Source organism: Dasypus novemcinctus, chromosome 17 (assembly GCF_030445035.2).
Source record: "Dasypus novemcinctus isolate mDasNov1 chromosome 17, mDasNov1.1.hap2, whole genome shotgun sequence".
Taxonomy (NCBI): Eukaryota; Metazoa; Chordata; class Mammalia; order Cingulata; family Dasypodidae; genus Dasypus; species Dasypus novemcinctus.
The window spans coordinates 31,744,996-31,762,193 of NC_080689.1; the positions used below are offsets into that span (position 1 = coordinate 31,744,996).

Genomic DNA, 17,198 nt, shown 5'->3' on the forward strand with positions numbered 1-17,198 from the left:
CAGAGTGAGTTAAATGTCAAAGAAGAGCAAACATCTAAATGCTAAGGAAGCAGAAAAGAGAGAAGCCTCTAGGTGGGGCGGCAGGCATGGTTATTTGGAGAAGATTGTTTTGAGTCAGATTTTAGAGGATTGCCAGAACTTTTAAAGGTGGGGATGGAAAAAGTAGGTAAACGTGTCAAAACGGAATTCCCTGGGGTGGGAGGTTACCCTGCAACGGTCTCAAGTGTGCGAATGGCAGCAGTGGAAAAGAAACCTGAAAAAGCAGGATGGCAGGCCTTGAATAGAAAACGAAGGAATCTGTTCCTTGATCAATTAAGCAAAAGGAAGCCCCTGAAGGACTTTGGCAGGGTGTACATCAGAACTGTACTGAAGGACAATTAACCTGGCAGGAGGATGAAGGAGAGATTGGCAAGAGGAGAGACTTCGGGCTGGACAGGCAGGTGGTACAACCAAGTCCAGGTCCGAGTCGAGGCAGAGGGAATGGAAAGGAGGCGACCGCTACGACAGGCTCTGAGGTCTAGGTTTAGGCAAGGCTCGGGAGGGGTAGAAACTACCGCGCAGAACTCTGTCCTGGGGGCGGGACTGGGAGGAGCCAAAGTTATAGCCACACCCCCGATGACGACAGGTGGCCGGCTGCGGCCTCCGATTGGCTACCCGGGCCGCCAGTCCTGGGAGGGGGCGGTGTTCTGCCCCCGCCCGCTCGGGGCTCTCAGTGAGGAGGGTGTGGGCGCAGAGCCCCGGGAGCGCCGGCCCAGGCGCGGACTGGAAGTGCGGCCCCGCCGCCGGGGGCTGCAGCCGCGGTAGGCAGGTAGGCAGGGCGGGGAGCCGAGGGGACCCCAGCGCCTCGGCCGCCCGGGGAGCCCGGCCCCCTCGAGAGCGCTTGGTCCCCGGGGGCTCGCCGGCGGGGGCTGTGGGCAGCGGGCCGAGCCGGGGGAGGGGGCGAGCCGGCCGGAGCGGGCTGGCGCGGGGCTGGATCCTGCGCCTCCCGCCGCAGCCCGGCCTCCACGTCCGCCCCCTCGCTGCCCCCTGATCCGGGGTCTAGTCTTCAGGGGTCGGGGTGGGGCGGGGGGCGGCAGTGGCCGGCGGCTCTGCGCCCCCTGGTCTCGCGTCTCATGCCAACACAGGGCGCGGGCGGTCTTCGGGGGGCGCACCGGGGCAGCCCCGCGTCCTCCCGCCGAGTGACCCACTCTGCCAGGGGTACTGTGGCTCGGCCTCGGCTTCTTGGAACCCTCACAGTGATGTGAGGAGCGAAACTTCTCAAAACTTTGAAGAACTATTTTCTGCACTTCGAGTTGCCGAATGTCAGCGTGCCCTAAGGTGACCTGCCCTAAAACCATGCTGTCCCTGAAGTAATTATTAGGCCACCTTTGAAAAGACGCAGCACATTAGCCATAGCTTCTGATATGCGAAATGCAGAAGAGAAGTTTCACCGTTTACGTTGTAAAAGCGCAGTGCTGCGCTACCTGCAGTTCTGCGCTTGCTTTGTGAAAATGCCCTCGCGTGCCTGGACCGCCCGGAGCTGCGGAGTGAGCAGCGCGGCTGTTCTGGGCGGCGCCACCGAAGGGCAGGCTCTGCCGAAGTAGGACTAGGTGGTGGGAGGTTTCTTAAACAAGGCATGCCTCAGTTTAGTCGAGAAAAAGCATCTTTTTCTGCTTTAGAGAAAAAAACCACACACACATACACAGAACAAACCGTGGTTACCTTGCCAAGTTAAGCTGTCCCCGATGAGCGGTTCCTCTGAGTTTCATCGGTGTCAGTCTACGAAGATGAATGCTTTCTCTTTTTTTTCTTTCCTTTTTGGGATTTGGAAGAGAAACAGGAAGTCAGGGATTCAGAGAAAAGAGCATTCACTTCACCATTGGAAACAGTTTATTTTGTGTGAGTAAATATTTCCAAAATTCATTGGGGCTATTTGGAATATCAAGACTTTTCCCCTGTGCTCTACAGTGAAGGTAGATTACTTCCAAATTCAAACTCTAGAAATGATATTTATTTATTTATTGCTTATAGCCCCCAAAGCTATATAGATAAGCTCTGTAAAATCCATGGTAAGGAAAAGGACAGTGGATATTGCTCAAAATTAGAATCCTTAACTATCCAAGATGCTGCACTAACACAACAGTTACTTAATACTTGTTAACTAATTTGAAATTACAGAATTAGATGAGACAATCAAATGTCTAGACCTCTGTATGGATCAGCCAACCAATTTGTAGTTTTGAGCTTTTAAAAAAATATTTTATGACCTTATCAATAAGGAATGCAGATGTTAAAATGCCAATTAGATAATATTTTAAGGTTTTGATATTTCACTAAGAAATGTATGATTAGCATAACTAAATGAATGAGTGGTATGTTTAACTTAAAATATATTGTTTGATTTTCATAGCAGAAAAGTATAGCAAAGTATGCTTGGTAAGATACATATTTGATACTTTCCATATTTAAAGTTAAAAATACAGTTACTTCTAAATTATTGGAGTGTGTGGAATTATTGTCAGGGATAACCACAAACAATGGATTATTAAATTTGTAAATGTAGACCTATTATATTTTCATTTAAACTGTTATTTTTCCTTATTCATTTGTAAATATATGCTCTTTTTAATTGATATATAATTCAGAAACCATAAAATTTACGTTTTTTTAAAAGTAGATTTTAGTATATTCATAGAATGGTGGAGCCATCACCATTATCTAATTCCAGAACATTTTCATCACCCTGATAGGAAACCCTCATATAATACTAGGCTGTGTTTCAATTGCAAAAGAAAAGGTTCATAAGTACAGTCATCAATATTGAGGGCCCATCAGTGGTTCAATCTCCTTCACTAATCACTGCCCCTGTACTTGGGTATTCTTGCTGTCCCATTAGAGAATGGGGCAGAGCACCCCAGGATGTGAATTTGATATTCTTTACATTATTGTGTGGATCTCCACCCACCGTGACAATGCCCCATGAACATATGAACACATTCATATGCTTTATAGATATACCTCAGGTGAACCTCTTCCCATGCACCCCCCATCACTGACACCTCACCCCAGTGATCCTCCCTGCCACAGTTGTAACCTTCACGTGATCTAAAACTTCTTAAAAAATGAAGCTAACAGGGAGGCAGATGTGGCTCAAGTGATTGAGCTCCTGTCTACCATATAGGAGGTCCAGGGTTTGATTCCCAGGGCCTCCTGGTAAAGACAAACTGGCCCACGTGGTAAGTTGGCCCATGTGAAGTACTGGCTGGTGTGGAGTGGTAGCCCACATGGAGTGCTGACCCATGCAGAAAGCTGGCACAGCAAATGATGCAACAAAAAGAGACACAGAGGAGAAACAATAAGAGACACAGCAGACCAGAGAGCTGAGGTGGCACAAGAGATTGAGCACCTCTCTCCCCCTCTGGAAGGTCCCAGGATCTGCCTAAAGAAAAAACAAGCAGACACAGAAGAACACACAGCGAATGGACACAGAAAGCAGACAGCGAGTGTAAAATACAACAGGGGGAAGGGGAAATATAAATAAATCTTTTTTTAAAAATGAAGCCAACAAAATAACCAAATAAAATTAATAAGTAAATTAACTAATAGTGATAGTTTTAAAAATAACAAAATACAAAAAATTTTTAAAATTTGAAATGAAAAAATATATAATGAAAAAAAATTTGACGTCTTTTATCACTGTAAGATCTGTTGTCTTGTTATGTCAGTGATGTTTTTTTCCATTTATTCCCCCAGTGTCTTATTTTTTCATTTTATCTTCAAAGAAGCTTTAGGTTACAGAAAAGTCATGTACAGAATATAGGATATGTCATGTACAGTATATGGGATTCCCATATACCCAATATCCTCCCACTTTTCCCCTTTCCCCTATTAATAATATTTTACATGTGGATTGTACATTTGTTATAATTGATGTACAAATATTGAAGCGTGCTACTAACTGTGGTTAATGATTTATATCATGGTTTACCTTTTGGACCATACATTTCTATAAATTTTGATGAAATTCAACATAGCCTGTATCCATCATTGCAAGATCATGTAGAACAATTCCAACGTTCCCAAAATGCCCCATGTTTCATCTATTCTGTGGGACCCAGGGCAACCACCAAGCTTCACTCCTTGAAGAACAAGATTCATAGTTACTTGCAACAACATTGAGAGCTTGACATACTGGCCTGTCCTCCCCTATTAGGCACTGCCTATGCTCTTGAGAGACTCCCGCCCCTCTATTTGAGAACATAGCAGGACTCCCCAAGATGGGAGTCCAACACCTTTCTGTCCATTTTGTGGGTCTCCATCCACTGATATAATATACTATGACAAGATGAACACTGACACACTCCCTAGAAACCTGCCCCAGGTGCCCTCTGTCCTGAATGCCCACCACATCCAACACCCTAATCCAGTAACTCTCCCCTGCCATATTTGCCAAATGAACATTCCCAACATTGTAGTTTCAAACACATACCTGCAAATCCCCAGAGTTTACATGTGCCATCTCCCAACCCTCCCCCCAGCTCCATGGACAGTCCAACCCAACAGCATCACTGCACCACTGTATATTTTTATTTCTCTTAGGTACTTGGGTATATACCTGGGAGTGGAATTGCTGAATCATATAGTGTAGCAGTTTGATATTATTGATGAATTCCAAAAAGAAAACTGGTCTTTTCCTCTGGGCATATTAGATTATATTGGATTCATAGGTTTACTTGATTAAGTAATTATGTAAACCTCTTGTGCCAGTAGGGCGTTGAATCCCCACCCTTTGGTGGTTGGGGACTCACAGATAAAAGGCATGGCAAAGGACAGAGTTGGAGGGTTTTTCATGTTGGAGTTTGATGCTGAAGTCTTAAGCTGGAGCTCTGGAAAGAGAGGAACCCTAAGCCTGGAAAGAAGCAAGCCCTGAGAAGGGAGGAACCCAGGAAACCTGAACCCTTGCAGATGTCGGCAGCCATCTTGCTCCAACACAGGAAAATAGACTTTGGTGAGGGAAGTAACTTATGCTTATAGCCTGGTATCTGTAAGCTCCTCCTGCAGATAAATACCCTTTATAAAAAACCAACCAATTTTTGGTATTTTGTATTAGCACCCCTTTGGCTAATTGATACATATGGTAAGTCTATGTTTAATCTTTGAAGAACTGCCAGACTGTTTTCCAAAGTGGCTGTACCATTTTATAATCCCACCAGCAGTGTAGAGGGTTCCAGTTACTCCACACCCTCTCCAGCACTTGTTGTTAGTTATTGTTTTGATTCTAGCTACCCTAGTGGATATGAGGTGGTTATCTCAAATGTGGTTTCAATTTAATTTTCCCTAATGGCTCATGATGTTGAGCATCTTTTCATGTGCTTATTGGCCATTTGTATATCTTCTTTGGAGAAATGTCTATTCAGGTTCTTTGTCCATTTTTATTTTTGTGTGTGTGCTTTTTTTCCCCCTTCCCCTCCCCCTCCCTCCCCTGCTGTTTTTGCTGTCTGTGTCCATTCACTGTGTTCTTCTGTATCTGTTTCTTTTTTTTGTCTTCTCTTCTCATCTTTCTCCTCTAGGATTCACCAGGATTTGATCCTGGGGATCTCTGATATGGAGAGAGGTTCCCTGTCAATTGCGCCACATCAGTTCCTGGTCTCTGCTGCACTTCGCCTTGACTCTCCCTTTGTCTGTCTTTTGTTGTGTCATCATCTTGCTGCATGACTCAACTTGCGAGGCACTGGCTCACCATGTGGGCACTCGGCTCACCATGCAGGCACTCGTGTGGGCACTCAGCTCACTGAGTGGGCACTGGCTTACCACGTGGGCACTCATGTGAGCACTCAGCTCACCACATGGGTACTCGCATGGGCACTTGGCTTACCACATCAGCACTCAGCTCGCCTTGCAGGTACTTGTCTCACCACAGGGGCACTTGTGTGGGCACTCAGCTCACCACGTGGGCATTTGGCTCGTCATGTGGGCACCCACATGGGCACTTGGCTTGCCACGTGGGCACACAGCTAACTGCGTGGGAACTTGGCTAACGGCATGGGCATTCTGCTTGCCACACGGCACTGGCTCATCGTGTAAGCACACGTTCTCTTCTTTTTTCACCAGGAGGCCCCAGGGATCGAACCCGGGTCCTCCCATATGGTAGCCAGAGGCCTTATCACTTGAGCTACATCTGCTTCCCTTTGTCCATTTTTAAATTGGGCTATTTGTCTTTTTATTGTTGAGTTGTAATTATCCTTTATATACTCTGGATACAAGGCCCATATCAGATATATAGTTTGCAGGTATTTTTTCCCATTCTGTGGGTTTTTTTATTCACTTTCTTGATTGTATCCTTGAAGCACAAAGTCTAATTAATCTTTTTCTTTCTTTGATTACTATCTAAGGAACAATTGTTTAATCCAAGGTCATAAAGATTTACATCTATGTTTTCTTCTAAAAGTTTTAGAGCTTTGCTTCTTTCATTTAGATCTTTGGTCCATTTTGAGTTAATTTTTGTAAGTGGTAGGAGGGGCAGGGGTTCAAAATCATCCTTTTGCATATGGATATACCATTGTCCCAGCACCATTTGTTAGAAAGAATATACTTTCCTCATTGAATGGTATGGAAGTTTGATACTGTCTATGAATTCCAAAAATAGATATTGGATTATGTTTGTAAACTGGTCTGTTCCTCTGGGCATATTAGATTGTATTGGATTCAGAGGTTTCACTTTTACTTGATTAAATAATGATTAAGACTTTGATTGGGCCACATCAGTAGGATGTTGCATCCTTGCCCCCTTGGTGGGTGGGGACTCAGAGAGAAAATAACACAGTAGAGAAGTTAGTTGAAGTTTTGATCCTGCGGCCCTGGGAAGAGAGATGAGCCATTTGCCTGATAGTTTGCAGCTGCAGAGACCAGAGGCTGGAGAGAAATGAGCCCCAGGGAGAGAGATGAGACTTATCTCAGACTACAGCTGATATTGGAAGAAGCTGAGACCATGGAGCCTTATAAGCAAGAAGGAAGGCTGAACCTTTGCAGACGTCACCTGCCATTTTGCTCCAACACATGTCCAATGACTTTGGGTGAAAAACTACCTCTTATGGTACCATGAGTTGGACTCTTTAGGGCCTTGTGACTGTAAACTTCTACCTGAAGTAAATGCCCTTTATAAAAACCAAGAGATTTCTGGTACTTTGCATTAGCACCCCTTTAGCTGACTGATATCGATGGTCTGGTCATCCTTGTGAAAATCAGCTGTCTGTTAATGTAAGGGTTGATTTATGAACTCTTAATTTTATTCCATGGTTATGTATGTCTAACCTTGTTCCAGTTCCAAACAATCTTGATTACTACAGCTTTTAGTACGTTTTGAAATTGGGAAGTGTATATCCTCCAATGTTGTAAGATTATTTTGGCTATTTGGGGTCCCTTAAATTTCCTATAAATTTTAGAATCAATTTTTCAATTTCTAGAAAAAAAAAAGCAGCTGGAATTTTGATAGGGGTTGCGTTGAATCTGTTGATCAATGTAGGAGTATTGCCATCAAGTTTTCCAATCCATGAACATGGCATTTAGGTTTTCTTTAATTTCTTGCATTGATGCTTTGCATTTTTCAGTTTGCTAGTTTATTTCTAAATATCTTATTCTTCTTAATTCCTGACTTTTGTTTATTAATCTGGTTTCCTGCAAACTTTTTTAACTTACTTATTTGCTCAATAGTTTTTTGTTTGTGCAACCTTTAGGATTTTCTAGGGCATGATCATGTCATCTGCTTTCCAATTTGGATGCCTTTTATTTCATTTTCTTGTCTACTTGCCCTGACTAGCATCTCCAGTGTAATGTTGAATGCATACAGTGAGAGCAAATGGATGTCTTTGTCTTATACCTGACCTTAGGAGAAAGCTTTCAGTCTTTCACAGTTAAGTATGTTGTTAGCTGTGGGTTTTCATAGATACCCTTTATCAGATTGAGGAAGTTCCATTCTATTCCTACTTTCTTAAGTTTTTTTTTTTTTAATTGCGGAAAGATGTTGGATTGTGTCAGATGCTTTTTTTCTTTGTCTATTGAAATGATCATATGGCTTTTGTTCTTTATTTTATGAATGTTGTACATTATATGATTGACTTTCATTTGCTGCAAAAGTACGTTCTTTATGGTAATTCTTTTTAAAACTGTAGAAATTTTACTGTAGAATATTGAAAAGTTATTTTGAATGTAGGGCAAAAAATGAACCAAGATGAAATAGATCCTTAATGTTGCTTAAGTTAGAGTAATATATCCTTCTTTTTTCTATGAAATGGTATGAATTGTTTAAGAGTTAAGGTTCTCTGATTCAGGGTTACTTTTGTTTTTTAATATTTTAGCCATATTCCTTTTCTTGTCCACTATAAAGCTAATGAGAAGAGAAATGAAGTAGAAGTAAATTTGAGAATTTGTAACTGCAACATTTTATACTGTCTACTAGATTATCCGCTGGAAATTGCATTATCTACTTCTAAATGATTGGTAGTAAATGCTAATGTGGGTGTATTAGTCAGCCAAAGGGGTGCTGATGCAAAGTACCAGAAATCTGTTGGTTTTTAATAGGGGTATTTAATTGGAATAGAAGCTTACAGTTATAAGGCCCTAAAGAGTTCAACTCAAGGTTATTTCCTCACCAAAGTCTGTTGCCACATGTTGAAGCAAATGGTGGGTGATCTTCCTGGTCTCTCCTTCCTTCTTCCTCTTAAGGTTCCGTGGGCCCAGCTTCTCTGATCTCAGCTGTAGGCTAACATAGGACCTGTCTCTCAGGGCTTCTTCGCTGCTCTGGTCTCTTCACAAGGTGAGCTATAAATTATCAATTGAATGGCTCATCTCACCGCTGGGCTCTAGGATCAAAACTGACAAAGTTCTCCCACTTTTCTTCTTCTTTATCATCTATGTGTCTTCTTGAGTAAGTGTCCATTTATATAAGTCACCAAGGAAGCAGGGACTCAATCCTGGGTCATGCTATAAACGGACATGGTCAAATCAAAGCCTTAATCTTAATTTAATCACGTAAATGTTAAACCTTTGAATTTAATACAATCAAAGGGTAGAATGTGCAGAGGAACAGATCAGTTTACATAGTGTCTTTTATTTGAATTCATAAATAATGTCAAACTGCTACAGAGGGTAATGAAAATATCATTACAAGGTTAATATACCTCGGAAAAAATCAGAAAACAATGGGTGAAGCTTCTTTGAAAACAAAGAAATGAAAAGAGAATGGTTTCTAGCTCTACAGCAATCAGTTTCTCTTAAATTATGGCTGGGATCTAGAAGCATCTGGAGACTTAAGAGGTGGTTGGGGTGACTTCGTAGAACAATTCTGCTTTTATTTATTGCTAAATTATTGTGTGATAATGTTAATATTAATGCAAAAACTGGTTTATGCACAAAACAGTGTTTATGCTAGGAAAAATATTTTCATAGGTTTTTAACAACATGAATAGTTTTTAAAAATTGGTATAGGTTTAAGGAGGGAGTTATGTTATACTAAATAATGGGGGGAAAACTTGGTTAATAGTGAGTGGCACATATTTTTATACAACAAAAGGATAGAATAATATACGTTGACTGCTGTACTATCCTTGGATTCTGAGATCCAAGGTTGGTTTCTCCAAGACCCCCCCAGATTGGCTGCCCCAGGAGATCCATTCCTAATGCAGATTTTACAGTGCTGCAGTGCAAGGACAATTCAGAAATACATTATCAGGCCATTTATTTTAAAATTTTAAAATTAAAGTTTATTAAGATCACCTGGTAAAGCTTTACCAAACATTTAAAATTACTTTTATGAATCCCAGAGCCATAAACAATCATGCATCCAAAACCAAGTAATAGTTTTTTTGCACTTTAAAACTGCAAAGTGAGTTCCTGTGCCTCCTATCATCTCCCTTACAGTGCTTCTTCCTGGGATGGATCTCCTCTAGAAAGAAAGTTAATATCACAGAAAATACTGATTCCCAATTCACTTAATGCTGTTGATTCTGAATTTCATATTTATGTGTTTTCTTATATGAAATAATTATACTAATTTGTCCAGGGTCATAATACTTTTCCCTGTTAAATATGCCAAAAACTTTCTGGCTTGAAAGACTTAGCCTGGACCTGGACAAATTTAGGGTGTTGGTAAGTAATAATTGTAATACAAAACTAAACCATAATTGTAGCACTGATAAGAAATTTCTGTAGGTTTTCCATCATGCTACAATTGAATCAAACTGAAATACTCCTTTAAGTTTAAGATTATGGTAAACTTAAGAGTTGATAGATTTTAAAAACTCTTATCTGTTGGGTAGGGCTAAAATAATAGCAGTACTTCATGTTTGTACAGTGCTATTATGCTTATAGTATATTACTTTCAGTATCCCTCTTCTTCTAAACTGGTAAAACTGAGACAGAAGTTAAGTTACAGTATGTGGCCCAGTGAGCATCCAACTCTGCCTTCCTGTCCCCCACTTAGAAAGAACCTAAGTTCTTTCTGCAGGCTATAACCAGTTCTGGAGTTTGCCTTAGATTTCAAAATTTGTATGTGGATATCATTAGATGGTGACTAGAATGTATATATTGGGTGAGTTAAGGAATTATCCTGAGTTGTAATTGGTGTTACGACATTTGCATGCTTTATTTTCTAGAGTAAATATGGCAGAGCTTTCTGAGCCAGAAGGACCAGTAGATTGGAAAGAACGATGCATAGCTCTAGAGTCCCAACTCATGAAATTTAGAATCCAAGCAAGCAAGATAAGAGAGCTCTTAGCAGAGAAGGTAAGCTTTTCTCCCTAACCTTTGTTATAAATGCCAGTTATCTGGGGCCTGTGATGGTTTGGAACTCTACGTACCCCCAGAGAATCATGTTCTTAAAGGTAATCCATTCCTGTGGATGTGGATCCATCTTAAGTAGGACCCTCCCCCCCCCACCCACCCCCACCCCGGAATAACTCCCTTGTCTTTCTCCTTGTTGTCTACTCGCTGTGTCTGCTCATTGTTTCTGCTTGTTGTGTCTGCTTATGGTGTCCACTCATTGTCTGCTCATCTTCTTTAGGAGGCACTGGGAACCAAACCTGAGACCTCCCATGTGGGAGGAGGGTACCCAACTTCTTGAGCCCCATCTGCTTCTAAGTAGGAGCTCTTGATTAGGTTACTTCAGTTAAGGCATGGCCAAGGGTGGGTCTTAATCCTCTTGCTGGAGTTCTTTATAAGAGAATGAAATTCAGACAAAAAAGAGAAAGCCAGAAAAGCAAGAACTGAAAGCAATGAAACCCAGAAGAGAATGGAGAAACCACCAGCATACACTGCCATGTGCCTTGCCATGTGACAGAGAAGTACAGGATTATTGACAGCCAGTCTTCCGGGAGAAAGCATCCCCTGATGATACCTTGATTTGGGCATTTTTTTTCAGCCTCAAAACTGTAAGCTTGTAAGGTAATAAATTCTCACTGTTTGAAGCCAACCCTTTTATGGTATATGCTTTTGGCAGCCTAACAAACTAAAGCAGGACCTGTTTCATCTATATTAAATAAGCTCAGTACTTTGGGGGATAAATGTTTTTAAAATAATGAAAATAATTTAACTTTTGTCAGGTGTTTGAAGCTGTATTTGGCATATTCTTTTTCCTGTGTTAGAATGGATTGGACATTAAAGTAAAAAACATCTCTTTGCAAAAGCTAGTGGAATATGTAAGAATTGCGTGTGTTTAATGAATAAGATATTCCAGAGAGAAAAGCTGTAATTAATGATTTTTTTAGATGAGCATGACAGCATTTTGATCTTCTAAGTCATATTAAAATTATATTAAAATGACTATAGAAGAATGTTCTCTGTTAATAGTGAAATGTGTTTTTATACTTTATTTGAAAGTAAGCACCTATTTAGATTTTTGTATCAACTAACCATATCTCACTAAACTATCATACGGGCTAGAATTTAGTTTGATATAATTTTATGCGACTCTAATTATGTCATGAAAATGTAATTGATGTCACAGGAAAATTTTTTTTACAATTATAAATATATGTTTAAAACTGATAGACTCATTAATTCATTAACTCAAAAAATTCATTGAGGGCTGATTATGTATTGGACACAGTTCTTAATGCTACAGTCACATCTGTGAACAAGACAATAAGAAAGAATGTAGGGAAACTGTTTTGGTTCAACTGATAAAGTGTCCACCTACCATATGGGAGGTCCAGGGTTTGATACCCAGGGCCTCCTGACCTGTGTGGTGAGCTGGCTCATGCGCTGTGCTGCTGCACACAAGAAGTGCCGTGCCATGCAGGGGTGTCCCCCGCATAGGGGTGCCCATGTGCAAGGAGTGCACCCCGCAAGGTGAGCCGCCCTGCACGACAAAAGCACAGCCCGCCCAGAAGTGGCGCCCACACACATGGAGAAGTTGATGCAGCAAGGTGACACAATAACAAAAAAAAAGTGACACAGTTTCCCAGTGCTGCATGACAAGAATGCAAGTGACACAGAAGAACACACAGCAAATGGACACAGCAGACAATGGGAGGGAAGGGGAGAGATATAAATAAATTAAAATAAATCTTAAAAAAAAAAGAATGTAAAATAGCTCAGTAATAATTTTTATATTGATTACACGTTGAAATGATAATATTCTGGATATTGGGTTAAATAGAAAATACTGAATTTAATTTCACCTATTTCTTTTTACTTTTTAAATGTGGGTACTAGAAATTGTTAAATTACACATGTAGCTTATTGTATTTTTGTTTTGGACAGCACTATTCTAGATGGATGAGTGATATTAATGGCCATTCAAAACTGATCAGAAGAACTCAGGGGTGGTTTCTGAAACACTAGTTTGTATAATCCTTTTGGGATGGAGATGAGACTGGTATCTTATTTCCAAAAAAGGTCTTAAATCTTCCTTCCATTGCTAGCCAAGCTCTCTCTCTTAGCACAGAAGTATTCTCATAATACCCAGTGAAACATCATTCAGTTTAAACATTCATGTATATCATCTTAAATGATTGTTTTAACATCTTTTAGGTGGAGAGACTAGTGTAATCATATTCACTTTGGGTCAGAGGGTGACCCAATAATAGGCCTGTGAAATAAATCCCCAATATCAGTCTACTTTATTTAATGCTATTAGCAAAAAAATTATAGCTTGAAAAAAATCCCAGTTTAAATATCTCCAAGTTGAAGAAACTCATCTGAACCCAAAATTAGTGATCCATCCTTTGTCTTTTGCTCCTCTCTCTCTAAATATCATTTCGCAGGTTGAACTCTGATTTTTCTGCTGTTTTCTACTACTGCAACCACCCTATACAATGTTTTTGTTATGGTCACTGTAGTAGTTTGATATGGTTCATGAATTCCAGAAATAGATATTGGATTATGTTTGCAAACTAGTCTGTACCTGGGCATGATTAAATAATGATTAGGGCTTTGATTGGGCCACGTCAATAGGGTAAGTCCCTACCCTTTGATGGATGGGGACTCACATATAAAAGCCATGGCAAAGGACAGAGTTGGAGTTTAGTTTTGATGCTGGAGTCTTGAGTTGGAGCCCCGGGAAGTAAGTACGCAGAGGAGCTTGGTTGTGAGGAAAGAGAAGCAAGCCCCGGGAAGAGAGGAATCCTGAACCCAGAGAGAAGCAAGCTCTGGGATTAGAGGAACCCTGAGACCAGAGAGAAGCAAGCCCCGGGAAGAGAGAAACCCAGGAAGCCTGAACCCTGGCAGATGTCAGCAGCCATCTTGCTCCAACACTTGGCAAAAGACTTTGGTGAAGGGAGTAACTTATTCTTTATGGCCTGGTAAATATAAGCTTGTACCCCAAATAAATATACTTTATAAAAACCAACTGATTTCTGGTGTTTTGCATCAGCACCCCTTTGGCTGCCTAATACAGTCACCAATGATAACCTTGTGCTAAACCTCATAGATACGATACTTCTCAGTTGTTGCTTTAGCCTTTCAGCAGTTGACACTGTCAACCATATTCTCCTTCTCACATTTTTATTGGTTCCCTTGGCTTCTCTTCTCTCCTGGTTTTCTTCTGGACTAAACAGAAATTGTGCTTATTTGTATTCCAATATACTGACCTTTAAATTCTAAGTTTTAAGGCAACATTTGTTTTGTTCTCTTGAGGTCATGTTGCAACACATTTCTTAATGAATGTCTACTTTTTAAGCTGTAAATGTATATTTTTCTCTATAACTAAAATTATAAATAGATTTCTGATTATTAATCTATATGTTATTAGATTTTCTTTTTTCTTTGTCAGTGAATGAGTAGTGAGAGGAATGTCATTTCAAAATTGCTGTTTTAGTTTTGGTTTGTTTTCTTTCTTCTTCTTCTTTTTTTTTTTTTCCTTCTTTATTTTGTACCCATGACTTAAACTCTTTGACAGATGTAAGAGATGGAGTTATTCTGATGTGTTTTACACATTGGAAAGTGGAGTGGAAAGCATGCCAAGTTACTCATGGTTGCCCAATAAACATATTCAACATCAAAATGAGAATAAGCTTTTCACAATATTTTTTGTTGTATTCTAATAAGCAATATTTTTCTCTGGGTTTAAAAATTTATTTCTGGTACCCACCCATTTTTAATAAAAATACTTTGTTGAGTTATGATATGAAATAATCATTTTATTGATACCATTTTACAGATAAGGTGATACTATGTGCCTGACACTCTTCTAAGTGTTTTATATGTGTATATATATAAATACACACTCACATACACACGTCCATATATACTCTTTTTTTTTTTTAAGATTTATTTTTATTTATTACTCTCCCCTTCTCCCCCCCTCCCCCCAGTTGTCTGTTTTCTGTGTCTATTTGCTGCGTGTTCTTGTCAGCGGCACGGGAGTCTATGTCTCTTTTTGTGTGTCATCTTGCTGTGTCAACTCTCCATGTGTGTGGTGCCATTCCTGGGCAGGCTGAACATTTTTTCACACTGGGCGGCTCTCCTTACGGGGCACACTCCTTGCGCGTGGGGCTCCCCTACATGGGGGACACTCCTTGCACACATCAGCCCTGTGCGTGGGCCAGCTCCACATAGGTCAAGGAGGCCCAGGGTTTGAACTGCGGACCTCCCATGTGGTAGATGGATGCCCTATCCACTGGGCCAAGTCTACTTCACCATATATACTCTTAATCCTCACACCAACTCTATAAGGTTAGGTACTAATATTATCTGTATTTACACAGCAGGAAACTTAGGCACACAGACCTTATTTAAGTTGCCTGAATTTTCACAGAAAAAGTAAGTGATGGAGCCAAGATCTGAGTGCAGGTATATTTGCTTTTAGAGCCTGAATGCTTATCCATCATCCTATATGGCCCCTCTAATCTAGTTTTACTGCCATGTTCCTTGCTTTCTCTGATATACCTACCCACTCATCTTTTCTGTCTTTTCCTATGCAACCATGCAACATATAAATCCATCTCTGTTTGGGGGCAGGAATCATGTATTAGGGTGTGTGTTATGTGTGTAGTAATAATTTACGTAACATTAAATATTTTTCAAAGTAAACCCAATAACATTTCTTCTAAGTACCAACTCAAGTCAAATTCTTCCTTCCAGAGACCAGTCTGGTCCCATCTCCAGTCTTTGGTTTTACGGTTGGACTGGCCTGCCCCAGGGCTTCTCCCTAATAGTTCTCTAGACCTTCCCCTGAAATGGCTCCAAGCCCAAAGTTGAAGATTCTTGAGAAGAATACTAATTTGACTCTCTAGCTCTTTGTCAAGAACTCTGGTCAACTTCTCTTTTTTGCAACAGTTCCTGGTTCTTAGTTCTGTTCTATTGTCACTGACAGTAGACAACTAATTCTAGATACCAACTTATGGTTCCTCAGCCTTTACTACAGCCATTAACTTGTTTAAATCTCATAGCAGCCCTGTGAGGTAACTATTATTATCTCCAATTTAAAGATGTTCACATTTAGACAGAGTATTTGAATATTATGCCCAAAGTTACACAGCTAACAAATAGCAAAGCTGGCATTAAACCCTAGGCCTTTTAAATTGTTTTTCTGTTGTAGTTAATAGAGTACCTGGCACATAGAAGTAACTCTTATTATTTTTGATACTGGTTAAGCATAAAAGAAGATGGCTTAAATATAAAGATTATAGAAAACATCTTTCTGAAATTTTTCGGAAAAATGTATGAGATGATCTCAGAGTGTTTTTATAATTAAAGATAGATTTCAATTATACCTTATAATTTTTGGAGATGGAATAGGAGAATAAAAGAGATTTTTAAAAATTATTTTACTTTTTTTTTTTTACCATCTCAATATCCAAGTTACTTAAAATATTGAAGCTTGTGAAGAAAAAGGCCTTATTGAAGTCTTTGGCAAGTACTTTTGTAAGTGGGAGAGGTCTTTAGAGGAATTTAAGGAATGGTGTTGGAAATATCTCTAGTATGCCAAATATAAACTCTTCAGAGAAACTGAGATTTAAGTAGTTTTCCTACTTTACAATTATTACTAGAAAGTTTTCCGAGTCAGGGAGGGAAAAGGAAATTTTCTTTTTAATGTTATTTACTATGGGTTAGATTTTCAGTGAAAAGGAAGGGTGAAGAATATGAAGAATTTTCCTTTTTTGGCATCAATATGGCCCACATAACCTAATGGTACTCTTATCTGATGCAGTATTGTCTTCTGGGATTTCCTGCTACGTGGCCTTCCTTTTGTGAGGATGATTTCCCTGAGACTGTGTAGGATTCTCTCATAGCAAAAAAGAGTCTCTGGATAGCATAGAATATGCTTTCACACAACAGTCTGGTTCAACACTGCAATTACCCTACTTAAATTATATACCGCTTCAGTCAATTTCTGTTGCCTCACCTAAAATTTCAAAATGCCTAAATGCATTTACACATATTCCAATAATGAGACTTTGCAGACGAATGTAAATGTCATTTATTGCCTATTGGCTGAAGATATTATTTATTAGAACAAAATAAATTAAAAAATTTGGTGATACAGTTTTCATGGGATCTATGGTGAAAAATCAGGAAGCGAGATACCTGAGGGGGCGTTATGGTGCTTATCAGTTGAGTGTGACTGTCCTAAAGTATTCTACCTAAATTAACCAATCTGTTAAACAAGTTTATTTATATAAAGTACTTGGAACAATAAGGTGATGATGAAGTATTATATTTGGTGGTATTATGATCCAGTCTCAGCAGCAGGTTTCATTCTGTAAATTTGCTCCTATGTTCAT

The 17,198-nt window shown here is 40.0% G+C and overlaps 1 protein-coding gene across 3 annotated transcripts in view; it reads left to right on the forward strand.

The window, feature by feature from the left end:
- Nucleotides 1–680: 680 nt before the first annotated feature.
- PLEKHH2 (pleckstrin homology, MyTH4 and FERM domain containing H2) overlaps nucleotides 681–17,198 on the forward strand; it is a 134,642-nt gene continuing 118,124 nt past the window's right edge. For 2 of the 3 annotated variants that reach the window (XR_011646095.1, XM_023588051.3), the window contains exons 1-2: nucleotides 689–808; nucleotides 10,629–10,758. Coding sequence is in view for 2 of the 3 variants with exons in the window: in XM_023588051.3 (XP_023443819.1) it covers nucleotides 10,636–10,758 (123 nt within the window). In the remaining variant the exon portion in view is untranslated. Of the gene's footprint in view, nucleotides 809–10,628; nucleotides 10,759–17,198 lie in introns of all 3 variants that reach the window. The other variant, XM_004447292.3, reaches the window with a different exon arrangement.